The sequence below is a fragment of the Anolis carolinensis genome, chromosome 4 (genome assembly GCF_035594765.1).
Source record: "Anolis carolinensis isolate JA03-04 chromosome 4, rAnoCar3.1.pri, whole genome shotgun sequence".
In the NCBI taxonomy this organism is placed as follows: Eukaryota; Metazoa; Chordata; class Lepidosauria; order Squamata; family Dactyloidae; genus Anolis; species Anolis carolinensis.
In genome coordinates, this window is record NC_085844.1 from 18,543,925 (window position 1) to 18,558,099 (window position 14,175).

Here is a 14,175-nt window from a genome sequence, read left to right on the forward strand (position 1 = left end):
TTTATAAAAGTTTGCCAAATTTATTTGTATATTAAAAAGAGCAGTAATAAACCCACAATAAATTATTGGTGCATTTCTAATAGGTATATTTAGCAGAAATACTATGAGGAGAAAATCCCACATTATTTAAAATCTTTAAAAGAGATGCCATTATTTCTCTTTTAGGTTCAACCAACACGGCTGGCTTTAATAGGATTACTTTGAAAGAAAAGCACAAAATCAAAGTAGGATTTTGCTGCCCTAATATTCCTCCATTCAATTCAGCTATATCAGCTGGCAATGCAATTCTGAAATGTGCGTTCAACCTTACCCATACAATTACTAAAAAGATCTACAAAAATGCCCCTTGGCGTTTCCATCTAGCCATAAACCCCTATCATGCTAACAACTTCTGGCATGCAATGTAATTAGCATTTCCCCCCTCCCTCTTCTGAAAAAGTGGTCATATACAATACATATTTATAATTTTCCCTTTAACATATTAGCCTGTAAACAATTTCCATGATGGTATAAAATAAAGTTGTTATGAAGTTTTTGTAATTGTCCGCTTGCGTCTTGGTTTGCTGCCGCTGCTGCCGCTGCTGCCGCTGCTTCTTTTGGAAATCCTACGCGTGAAGCGGCTTATTCCCGGAGATCTCAGTTCAACCGCCTCCATTTCTTCACGGACAGGTGTGAACTCTGGCTGAGCGTGACGAGGCATGGGGTAGGGAGACTGCGGATGAGGGTACGAACCATGGACTAGATAGGGCTCCTGCTCATCGTCGTAATCCTCGTGGTCATAGATCTGGTAGGAACTGTGCGGCAAAGGCACGACGGGGACATCTTGGTCAGTTGGATCGCCATATCCACCTTAACCCACCAAGAGGAAACAGAGTAAATACAATAGGAAAGCAACAGGAAAACAATCATTATGAACTGAGTCAGCTTTGAAGATTGACAAAGCTTGTAACACATGGAAACTCAAGAAGTTTGACTTCTACTTATTATACTTTAGCTGTTACTCCATTTTAGAGCTCAATTAGTTGGAAACCCATCACCAGCAGTAACAGCAGGCTTATTTTATTGGTTAGGAAACGTTTGTTATGCAGTGCTTAGATAATCCTTGAAGAAGTTTAAAAATGGGTAAGTACCACACAATCTAAAATAAGTCCTTATAGGGAGAAAAACAAATCATATGGCCTCAATTCTAAGAAAGTTTGCTGTTTTTTGGTCCCACTGACAAACATATCCTATTGTTTTGAAGAGAATTAAATACAAATGGCTCTCTAGCTTAGGGCCTACTTTGAAATCATTAAGAACTAAAATTGGGCTGGATTGTGTCTGCAGCATTTCTTATTTGAGGGAGAACAATATAGTCAACTTCTTCCAATTTATTTTTCAGATGTCGAAATTTGGCAAGAAAGAGTCTGAGCAACTTTTAACATGAAAGAAACTTTAAAAAAAGAAGCATATTTAAGTATTTGCAGACAAACTATATCTAACATCTAACATGCAGGGTGCTTGGAAATCCCCTTTTCTAAAAAGGATCACAACTGTGTGTGTTTGTCTAGTTCAGGCATGGGCAAAATTTTCGCCCTCCACGTGTTTTGGACTTCAACTCCCATAATTCCTAACAGCCTCAGGCCCTTTCCTTTCCCCCCTCAGCCACTTAAGCATCCCAGCGGAGTACTGTGAAATGTATGTTCAGATACTCAGTCTAGGTTCACCTCAACTGCATGAAGTTTGCTCTTGCTGCCTCAGATGGTTAAGCTTTTCAAGCTTTTCAATACCATAGAGCAGTGGTTTTCAACCTGGGGTCCCCAGATGTTTTTGGCCTTCAACTCCCAGAAATTCTAACAGCTGGTAAAATGGCTGGGATTTCTGAGAGTTGTAGGCCAAAACCATCTGGGGACCCCCGGGTTGAGAACCACTGCCATAGAGTGTTATAAAACATTAAGCTTTAATGATTGGCTGGTTGGCTGGTTGGTTTATTGACTAACTGGAACTCTATTCCACTTTGTAATAGTTTGTTACAGGACCTCCTGGTTCACTTCTGTCTCAAATACCGGTATGTATAGAGGTTCTCAATTTCTAAAATTCTTCAAGGAATTTCCTGGGTTTCAAATCGTCACAGTGATCGCTTGTGCCTAGCTATGTGCTTAGTGGCAAATGTGTGTCACAGGTTTTACTTCCAGCAGAAAGCCAAGAAAACTAAGCGGACATCCTTTGTTAGCAGTGGTAATCAGGAGCGCTGGTAAAAAAAAAATAAGCAGTTCAGTAGTCATTTCTGATGTGCATTCAAATGAAAGCAAAAACAAACTCTACCCGAAATCAGTTTCTTTCACCTTCCATATGGGTAGCCATTGTAAGGGAATGAGCCTTCAAAATTGAAGATAAACAAGGATGAGGAGGGGAAGAGAAAAGAATAGGGATGGGAGCAGATGAACAACAAAGAAAACATACAGGTCAGTAAAACAAAGATGTTTTGGAGGCCAGTTTAAGTACATGTTAATATTGTTTCTACGTTTGATATAACTAAACCTTAATTCATTGCAAGAATAAGTTTTTGCTTCATGCTTCACAAAACTAGCAAATTGAGGATTGACATGCCAAAGTTTCTGCAACTGTATTTCATGGCCTCTCTTCTAAAACAGTGATTTTCAAGCTTTTAACTTGTAATGAAATCTTTCACATATAGAAACTTTACATGTGTTACAGAATTCTAGACAGAGCCTGAGATTTGGCCAGCGCTCTTGGGCAAGATCCAATGGAAGCTTAGATGGAATAATGGACCAGCAGAATGTTTTTTGTTTGTCGGGGGAGAAATCCTTGCTCTCTGCTGCTGCTCCATGTGCTGTTACAGAACATGCTCTATTGTACTGGGAAACCCTCCAAACAGTGGCAGCTGGTGGCTTCCATCCCAGGGGATTAGTGAATCCACCCAGTCTTTAGGTCCAAACTTAAGGGAGTTTTCCAAGATTCTGAAGTGACTCTGGAACAGGATCCAATACCTCGGATAGCTCCACTGAGGGTCCCAGAATGGATTCGCTAACACAATTGTACAAAAGCCATCCGTCACGCCTGCATCCTGAGCCACTTTGCTGATGCACGGAGGGAAAATATGAATTGCAACTGCCAACACAACTCTGTGTTTGGTTGACAATAAGTTTAAAGGGATGTTTACCAGGGACACACTACCTTCCAAGGAATTCATGTTTATACTGTGATATTGGTACTTATATTACAAACTGAGAGCCTCCCTAAAAGACAAATTTAGTAATATTCTCAGAAAGCTCAGTTTGAAAACCACTGTTCTAGGGGGGCAGGGGACACACTGAGACAAATCTCTCCATGCAATAAAGACGTTTAGTCAGATTGTTCTCATTCCCCCATGCTTTTCCGAAGCACATGAATAAAAAGTCTGCATGTGATTTTTCCAGTTCCCAGGAAAGAATTATAGATATAGACATGCTAACATGGGGGCATGGAGATCACAGAAATATGACAAGCACAATAAAATGGATTATTCACACAAAAGGACAATGTCACAAGTGTAAGCAATATAAAAACAGAACACGCAGAAGAACAACAAGGCAGACTCCCTGTGCAACTCTGTCAGACACAATGGAGGTGACATTTCTATGATCACAGACATATTCATATTTTTACATGCATAACTGGTCGTTGTGAAATTCTAGATGAATGGCAAGGTATTCAAGGAAGAATTTAATCCTTCTGAGTAAAAAGCACTGCCACTTGATCCCTAGACCAGGTCATTTTAAAAATTGGAGGAAGATATATGGACAGCCTTAAGGACCACAAAAGCAGGATTTAGCGGTGACACACAGCTTGCCTACTGCAATTCATCCGTCCATGACTAGGGTGATATTTGAGTGAGAATGTTCAGGAAGTCTGTCTGTCTTAGTGTTTCTAAATGGACATTTTAGAGGGGAGGGAACAACTTTTGTAGCTCAGTAGCCATATTGGCTACACTCCTTGTCTGTGATACGACACCATCACACTTACTCGGTGGGATGAAATTGTATCAATAGTGCCAAAAGAACAACAAACTGTGGAATGCATGGATGCAAATATATGTAATAAGAACTTTTAAGAACAGTTTCTTTCCCTTTCTTTGTAACATAAAATTCAGTTTTGAACATTTAAATTCATGTATTTCCAAGAAGTAGTGGCACAATTAGACAAACCAGGAACTGGAAGGGCATACTCACCACCACCTCCATAACCAGCACAGGAAGAAGGATCGCAGTATCCCGGTTGCCCTGCTGCACCCTGTGGCCCAGGAAGCCCTGTGTGACCAGCTTGTCCTCTGGGACCCGGAGGACCTGGAGGGCCAGGGCTGCCAGTCCGACTTTCACCTGGAGGACCTACATGCAAAGGCAGAAGCCATGATAAGGAAATTGCCTCCAAGCTGGTACAGAAAGAAAGTTCAATCCTGAAATAACTCAAAGCAACTCTGCCAAGAAACAGGAAAACCACTCATATTTCCCCACATAGCTAACTGAAGAATTCCTAACACTGGGATGGACAGAATGCCAAATTATTAAAGCTCAGCCAGCATAATTTTCCACAATACATTCTACAAACCACAGAATAAAAATGCATGCCTTTACACCCAGAGTCCCTTTAGGGAGAGCGGGTGGAATATAAATAAAGCTTATTTTTGTTATTATTGTATGACACAGCAAACAAGACAGATATGCTGGATTTCGTTTCACGAAATCACAAGTCGAACACTTCCCAAGTGTCTAGGACTGTGTGATGTATTTTTGGATGATGCGCGCAGATCCCAGTAGGGTGGCCTTTTGCAGTTGGCAGATCGTAAATTTGTCAATGTCTATTGTTTCCAAATGCCGGCTGGGATCTTTTGGCACGGCACCCAGTGTGCCCATCACCACCGGGACCACCTGCACTGGTTTATGCCAGAGTCTTTGAAGTTCAATCTTGAGATCCTGATAGCGGTTGAGTTTTTCCTGTTGTTTTTTGTTAATGCGACTGTCACCTGGGATGGCAACATCAATGATCCAAACCTTTTTCTTTTCCACAACTGTGAGGTCTGGTGTGTTGTGTTCCTGAACTTTGTCAGTCTGGATTCAGAAGTCCCACATTTTCCAATACTTTTGCAGGTTTGTGATCCCACCAGTTCTTTGCTGCTGGGAGGTGGTACTTGAGGCATAAGTTCCAATGAATCATTTGGGCCACAGAGTTGTGCCTCTGTTTGTAGTCTGTCTGTGCGATTTTCTTACAGCAGCTGAGGATATGATCAATGGTTTCGTCGGTTTCCTTGCAGAGTCTACACTTTGGGTCATCAGCTGATTTTTCGATCTTGGCCTTAATTGCATTTGTTCTGATGGCTTGCTCCTGGGCTGCAAGGATCAGGCCTTCTGTCTCCTTCTTCAGGGTCCCATTCGTGAGCCAGAGCCAGGTCTTCTCCTTATCAGCTTTTCCTTCAATTTTGTCAAGGAACTGTCCATGCAATGTTTTGTTGTGCCAGCTGTCAGCTCTAGTTTGTAGTGTGGTTTTCTTGTACTGGTTTTTTGTCTGCTGTGCTTTGAGGAGTTTCTGATTTCTTACTTCAATCAAAGCAGGTTCTTCACTTTGCTTTACATATTCTGCCAGGGCATGTTCTTCTTCTTTGACTGCTTTTTTGACTTGTAAGAGTCCTCTGCCCCCTGATCTTTTAGGCAGATATAACCAGTCAACTTCACTGCGAGGGTGCAGTGAATGATGAATGGTCATGAGTTTTCTTGTTTTTCTGTCCAAATTGTCCAGTTCTGCCTGTGTCCAATTTATAATGCCAGCAGTATATCTTATGACAGGTATGGCCCAGGTGTTTATGGCCTTGATGGTGTTGCCTCCATTGAGCTTGCTTTTGAGAATTTTTCTGACCCTTTGTGTGTATTCTTTGCTGACCACAATCTTCACATGTTCATGCTTGATGTTGTTCAGCTGTAATATGCCCAGATATTTATAGGCCTCTGGTTGGTGACACTTTATTGTTTGGCCATTAGGCATATTTATGCCCTCACTTTCAATAATTTTTCCCTTCGTCAATGCCACTGTTGAACATTTGTCCAAACCAAACTCCATGCTGATATCAGTGCTAAAAATTCAGACAGTGTTAGTCAGAGACTGGATTTCAGTTATAGCTTCAGGTCATCCATGTACATCAGATGCGAAATTTTGTGAGATGTTTTAGATGTTTGACAGCCGAGGTTTGTTTTTTGTAATATTGTTGACAGAGGGATCATGGCAATAATGAAAAGCAGAGGGGACAATGAGTCTCCCTGGAAAATTCCTCTTCTGATGTTATTGTTGTTGTTATTGTTGTTGTTGTTGTTATTATTATTATTATTATTATTATTATTATTGTTGTTGTTGTTGTTGTTGTTGTTGCAGTGAACACACGAACAAAGTGAACACAGACAGGTGGGCCCATCATGGCTCCCAATGAGTATCTGTTGTCCATTTCTGTTTGTTTTGAGGGGGAAAGCCAGCCCAACAAAATAACTATTGCAATACCCGGTATGAAAACTGGAGCTACCACGTGATATCCCTACTTTGTTTTTGCAGCTTTTAACCCCCCATGACTAGTTTCTTCTGTCCCCAAATCAACAAAAACTGAATTATTTCTACTGGAAGCCCCTAAGAGTAGCAATTCACATCTTTTCTCCCCTGTTTAACATAAAAATATTCATTGTCCAATACCAGAAGTGGACATTCAGTCACTTCTATTTGGTCGCTTGCTTGTTTGGCAAAAAACAAAACAAAAACTAGCCTCCAGACCTGCTCCTTCCTGACCTGAGGGATTAAGGTGCATCTCTCAATCTATTTTGTCATTCTTTGGCAGAATGATCATGTTTTGATTCATCTTCCTTCCAATATAACTCAGAGGAATTGAGCAATTAATTTTGTAATTAATATCTGCACAATTTGCCACAGCTTTAAGTTTACAGGATAACAGATTAATAATGTACACAAGTGTATTCATGCATTGATAATACACACATTCAAACAAACAATAAAAGGGAATGAGACATGAACTGAATACTTGAGCAAAACGCACAACACATTCAGGAAATTCAAGCAGAAGAATACCAAAGTGCTAACATTTCAGAGGCCACGTAATTTTAAAGATGATCCAACTCTGAAGATAGTTTTGGATAGAGATTTTTTCCAATCATCTTAAGGTTTGTCATGCAAACTACAAATAGGCAAGCGGTAGATCATGCCTACCAAGATCTAATTCTCAGCTGGACAGAAAGTGAGGTGAAATCTTCTGAATAGGGGCACAGACAGCAAAATAAACACCACAGGGGCGTTAACCCTTCCCTATGCTATTCAATGCTGAAATTTGGTAGAATTACACTTAAAATGTACCTTTTCTGAATTATAAACAAATTCAACATAAGAACAAACCTACAGAACCGATCTTGTTTGTAACTTGGGGACTGCCCGTATTATATTTACCTGCTGATCCTGGGGGCCCTCGGGGTCCTTGCGTTCCAACGCCTGAGTTACCACGCTCTCCTTTCTCTCCTGATAAACCTGTTGAAAGCAAAGGATAGGAATCCAAACAGATGGGGTAAAGAACAGAACTGTTTCTCCATGTGCATCTTTTATTAATTAAGAGAGGAAAGAGTGGCCAAGTATAAGTTGTTCTGTTGCCTCTTCTCTTATAACCTTATGGGATGTTATTATTATAGCAGATTTTTTTGTTATAGTGGTTCTCGCAAAGTACATAATTATTTTCATGTTGCACCACTTTCAAAAAAAATGACCAACATGTACAAAGTTAGAGGCAGTCCTGAAAACTGACCTAAGATACTGTTGACCAAAAACTGACTTTATTTGGATTCACACAAATTCGCTGGTCTACTCTCCCAATTTCTTGCTGCTGTTTTGATAGCAATGTGATTTTATTTCCATCATGGAAGGGCAACAAACTTCATTGGGGATTCAAGCAATGAGAGATTATAAGCATATCAAAATTTGAAAAATTAAAATGTTTTAAAGTGACTCGAAACAGTTTAAAATCATGTGCACTAAGCCAGAATTTTACACCCCAGAGCATATTCCCAAATATATAATACACATAAAAGTAATAAGTAAAACTGAAATTTGAAATTAACAAAATTCCAAATAAGCAAATTGAATAATGAACTTACCTGTCCAAGTAATAAATATACAAATACAATCTTTAAAGAAATGGCTATTGCATTTTCCTATTTATTTATTTTTACTCTTATATAATTGCTCAGTATTAATTCTCCCACTCAGGCATGTCTTCCATAACATGGTTTAGTGACAACCACTAGACATGGAACTCATTCTCTAACATAAACAGAAATTGTTTCAGAATATTTGAACAAAATGAGAACCTAGATCTTTTGTGTTATCTACATTTTTTTTTGTAGAACAGAATAAGTTAGAATAGAGCACATAACACATACCATCCAGTTAAACATGTTGATAGTTTCTTTCATTTCCTTTTTGTTGCCACAGTTTTTCAAGTGGTTAATCAATACCGTAAGGGGCAATGATTTACTTTCATGGCTCAGCTGGGACAAATATGTAACTCCACTATATTCATGTTCACCACCTGGACACAATTTATGATACATAAAAGGCACAGTGGGAGGGATTCTTCCAAGTCAGTGTAATGACTGACCTGAATGAATAATCGGCTCACCTTCACTGCACAAGAAGAGAGTGCACAGAGAAGTGTAAAACATCTAAAGAACCCTGCTGTGGAATCAAATGATTCGCACTGCTGAAGCTACTTGATGTTAATAATATAGTTTTCAGGTAAATCTTATAGTACAGTTCAAAACTCCGATTGTTCTTGCTTTCTCTCCTCACCATTTCTGTTCTTGCTGTCTTGCTTGGTCAATGTACAGGAATAATAACGTATTGTGTAGAAGACTTGTCATTCATTTATTGGGAAAAGTTGTCCACTTGAAACATTGTAAATTGTGAGTACGCAAATGCATATTAAGAAGACTATTGTCAGATGGCCTGTGCAGCTATTCCATCTGGTGTTCAGATTCAAAGTCATTAATTGCAACTTCAAGATTTTCTGTTTTATCACACAAGGCTATGATGCTGTTGTATAACTGCATCTGTGACCATTCCTTATCTTCCATTTCATTGTTGGTGTGTGTTCCAACTGTTACTGTGACACACCTTTTCATTAATGGGAAAACCCATTAATATCTCATATTGATGGGGTTTTTCCACTATTGGCCCAGATGTGAGAGATCCCTCCCACCGTAGTTCCAATATTGCAGCATCTATGGGACATTAATGGGCATTAGTTTCCTCCTTTATCTTTTTCTCCCTACCTGAGCTTCACTCGGTCATTAAACTCCTGGAGAACTGATAAAGAGTACCTCATATGCACTTGAAAGTAATGTTCCCCTATTCTCCAATCAATGGTATTTAATTTCAATATGAATATATGCAATTGAAGATTCTCACAACAGCCTAAACCACATAATAGTGAATTCTGCCAAAATTTCTTTTTAAAAAGGTGTATGCACTGAAAAGACGAATATGGCTACACTGATCATGAAAAGTCTCATAACCAAGGAGGGAGTACAGAAAGAGTGTGAAAGAAAGAAATCTAAGGCTGGTATGTTTCCATTTGTGTTAAATGTGTTATTGTTCCGCTAAAAGCAGCTAGTGTGACAAAGTCCTCAGACTGCATAATCCTCTGTAAATCAGGAAAGGTATCTGCTCCAGACATGACAGGCAATACGATCTAGTGTGAAGTTCTACAAAGGAAGAGATTGTCAGGCATCTCACCCTGCAAATGCTCTGGTCCAGGGAATTGAGATCTTGTAATCCTATGGAAGTTATTGGATACAAACTCTGCTGGACAGGATTGGAGTTATTGGAAACAAACAACACCTAGGAGCACACATGTTCTCCAACCTGACTTTGGTCTGCAACTTGTAGGTGTTGTTTTCTGGCTGCAGAAATATCTGGATATATGGTCAGCAAATATATACTGGCTTTTAGTTAGGTTGTTTTACCTCTCGTGGTAGGCAACCCACCCACTGGACACTGAGGCCATTTTATGCTTCTTCCGTCTCAGCGGTGTTGAATCAAAGTAATAAACAATATTCAGAGAAGCAGTGGAGTTTGAGTTTCCATTTGTAAAGTCTGAAAATAGCTATAAAAGTTGTGTTTCTTTTGGATAGTTCAAAGCCATAAAATCCAAGTTGATTTATGTTTTCCCTCTTCCTTTTCCCATTACTTTCCAGGCCTTCTGCACTAGTCATTTTGCTTCCTTTCACCTCACACCCCATATGCACACATAGGATCATAATCAATAGTTCAGGTTTAGGCTATTCATGAAAATAGAGAATATCAGCTGCTCTTTATGGGTTCTCAACCTGCAAACTGTATTAAACAGCCACTGTTTAATGACCTTCTACTCTCTTGATTCACTGTCAATATATTGGAGTTGAATTAAAGGATTTTAACCAATCCCATATGTTTTAGGTACAATCCTAGATCTGTTTATCAAAGGTGAAGCCCAGTTGAATATAACAGGACATATCAGTTGACAAATACAAAATTGACAATGTTCTCTGTCCCTAATCCGCCAGCCTCTGGCTACTAAAATATTTTTATTGACCAGTAACTTTTGTTGGTTGTTTACAAGCCTGGTTTAATATATTGGAATTGATATTCTTGTAATTATGAACTCAAATACATTCTGTGGCATTTCTGACCTAAATTGGGCAGCTATGAAAGAAAAGCAGGGCACTGACATATCAAAGCCCTTTCAAATATATTTATATGAATGTCTGTATGTTGATGCCTTTGAGTTGCCTGCCTACTTATGCCAACCTTATGAATTTCAGAAGGTTTTCTTAGGCAGTGAATACTTAGAGATGTCTGTGCCAATTTCTTCCTCTGAAATATAGCCTAAAGTGCCAGTATTCCTTGGTAGTCTTCCATCCAAGTACTATCCAGAGCTTACTCTGTGTGTCTTCCAAAATTAGATAATATATATTACCTTTAGGGTATTTAGCCTCTTTAAATATGAGGCATCTATCATCACTTTTTCCCTGCACAATTTTTCATATTATATTTACAAGCAGACTTACCAGGGTGAGCAAAGTGTGATGCACAGATGTTAACCAAAATCTGTTTAAGTTTTGGAATCCTACTGTTTACAAAACTAAGTTAACCAGTTTATAGGCCTTCCCTGCAGGGCATCACAACCTGGGTCTCAATACAGAGTGAGACTTGGATATTTTCTAATGTCTTTTCAGAGGCAAGACAGAGTCAGGTGATTTGGCATAAGATTAATAAAACTATTAGCAAAAAGCAAGCCAGGTTCCTAGGCCGGTATCCCAGTCTTTTTGGACTGATGCTATCATACTCAAGCTTACAGGAAAGCTGAGCTCATGGGTTTCTACTGTAATTAAAGATTCAGAATAAATATTCAGGGGTATGAATAATGGAGGAGCAGTCATAAGAAATTTGTATGCTTTTAAAATACAAAAAGGGAGGGCGGTATCAGGAACACAGAAAAGGCACCTGAATGATTTCCTAGTCCTCCATTTCTTAGGCCAAATGCTATCTAAAATCTGTGAGAGATGGTGGTGTATAGTGGGCCCTGTTATGGTTCAGTCTGATGATGTAGGGGGATTTGGGTTTCAGCAGGTTGACCAAGGAAATGTTGAAGGCTCTGAATTGTCATAAATGCAGGCTGACCAAGGAAATGTTGAAGGTGCTGAAAGACCACAGACTAGCAGGGAAGCTGAAATGATAATGGTGATCTATCACAGGATTTTGAACATCAACAAAGTCCAGGTGGCTCTGGTAGTGAAGCAGAGGAGTCTTCCTTAGTTAGAGACATAAGATTAAGGTTAAGAGTTTGTCACAAAGCTCAGAGGAATGCTTTTCTAGCTTATATGCATGGTTAAAAAGGGTGAAACAGGGAAAGATTTTCAGACAGAGCAATGTTGATTTTTGGAAGCTTAACTCCTGCCTTGTCTCTGCTCATGGAAATAGATCCTTGCTTCTGTTCCTGTCTAGATTCTGTGTTTGGATTATATTTTGGATTTCATGCTACCTTGTTTTCCAGGACTGAAATGCTATTTTAAAGACTTTGAATTATTTTCTGCAAAGACTTTGAACCGTATTCTGCAGATTACCTATGCAATTGGATTACTGCTTTCTTTACTGCTTTTTATTAAGATTTTGCTATCTTTTACCAATAAACTGAAAAAAAAAACAAGTCTGCTGTGGTGGAGTGTGTGTTAAGAGCAAGGTGATCCAGTGCTGAATTACAACAGGCACTTGGTATCTGCTGGGGTTTGGTTTCAGACCCCAAAGGATACCAAAATCAATGGATGCTCAAATCCTATTATATACAATGACATATTAACATTGTGTCCTTTATATAAAATGGCAAAAGCAAGCTTTGCTTTTCAGGTTTAAAAAAAAAATCAGGACGTAGATGAATTCATGAGCACAGAATCTATGGACACGAGGAATGGCAGTATATTAATTCTTTCACAGACTCAAGTAAAATGAAATATTCTTCCCCAGTTGCATTAAAAAGAGGCCAGATATGAATGCAGCATGCACATAGTGGGTCTAGCATTAGAGTTAAATGGGAGACTTGGGATGCTGTAGTTCCATCTTGCATTATCTGCACTTTGCATGTGTAACCCCTAAGAGTATGACTTTGGCCAGCAGGTTTGGAAAGCCCTTCCAGTTGGTAATGCATTTTAAGGTCAGAAGAAGAGGGATAGCTGGAGAGGAAATGCAGTTGAGGGTTTAAAGATGGCTCTAACTGTTGCAGCAATACTGAGCTTCAGGGGCAGTAGAGTCCTGCAATCGAGACCTGCATTGGCACCTCACTGGATGCTTAGAACATTTGGCAGGGTGCATATATGTCAGATTTGCTATATAATTCATAGAATCATAGAGCTGGAAGAGACCACATGTCAGTCCAACCCCTGATATATCCAGCCTCTGTTTAAAAGCCTCCAAGGAGCATCCACCACACTTCAAGGCAGAGAGATCCACTGCTGAATTGCTCTTGCAATCAGGAAGTTCTTCATAATGTTCAGGTGGAATCTCTTTTCATGTAATTTGAATTCATTGCTCAAAGTCCAAATATCCAGGGCAGCAGAAAACAAGGTAGTTCCCTCTTTCTTATGACATTCTTTCTTATATTTAAACATGGTGATCATGTCTCCCTAGCATTTTATTTTTTAAAGTAGCATTTTATGAACACAAGTAAGATTTAAAGGTGCAGTTCCTATATCATCAGCAAGACTAAGGAACTTGTATGTCAAATGGAATGATCTAGTGTAAAGAACAATTCTACTGAGTCTCCATCTTCACTTCAAAAATCCTTTCCAACACCTCTTCTTGATTTACTGCATCATCATGGAACGATGGCCCTCAAACATACATTTTTGTGAACAGAACCTCTCTCACATACTTTTACTTTATTTATAGCTTGTTCACCCCTCCCACCTAAAGGAAGGAGAATTTTGTTCCAAATTCTTAGCTTAAATAAGATTTTAGGCAAGAAACCTGCTGAGATAATATTAACTTTTCCAACAGGAAGAGAAATCCAACATTAAACAAGGTTGGGAGATGAGAGCAGCCAACTTCTGTATTTTTGTTAAGATTACATATGGGTTCTTTTCTGTTAGGTCCCATTCTTTCATACAAAAAAGATATCCAAAGCTGGGTTAACCCCACTTCCCTACAGTACTTTCCCCATGGCTGAAATTTATGTGCAAACGCCACAATGCCATGGACAAAACAAAAGAGGACATGTGATTCCTATAACAGTGCTGTTAGGACAGTCAAGCCATAGCCCTCTGATAGCCAGGATTTACCCAAGTTCCAGACAAGTCACCTGGTGCTCATTTACACCATTATTTGACCCAGATTCCAAATACTCATTTTTTTTTAAAAAAAAAAATGCAGATCTCTAGCCCCTAGTAGAATTCAATATATGGGGGAAAAGATGAGTAGAGTTCAAGAAGCAAGTAAAAGGCACACAATATGGGGCAAAAGTGAGGTGGGGGGGCGTAGCAGAAGAGATAGGAGAGCCAATAGTGCAAGACTGAATATTGCGAGTGGCAGAGAACAACATACAAGGATGGTACACTGTAAGGCTGTAAAAAG

General features: G+C 39.3%; 1 protein-coding gene across 3 annotated transcripts in view; it reads right to left on the bottom strand.

Annotated features, from left to right (window-relative positions):
• Nucleotides 1–14,175, bottom strand: part of col14a1 (collagen type XIV alpha 1 chain) — a 132,265-nt gene continuing 118,090 nt past the window's right edge. For 2 of the 3 annotated variants that reach the window (XM_062980055.1, XM_062980053.1), the window contains 3 exons: nt 7,471–7,548; nt 4,212–4,367; nt 1–849 (listed from right to left, as the gene is read on the bottom strand). In XM_062980055.1, the coding sequence (XP_062836125.1) occupies nt 524–849; nt 4,212–4,367; nt 7,471–7,548 (560 nt within the window). In that variant the 3' untranslated portion in view covers nt 1–523. Of the gene's footprint in view, nt 850–2,304; nt 2,359–4,211; nt 4,368–7,470; nt 7,549–14,175 lie in introns of all 3 variants that reach the window. The other variant, XM_062980054.1, reaches the window with a different exon arrangement.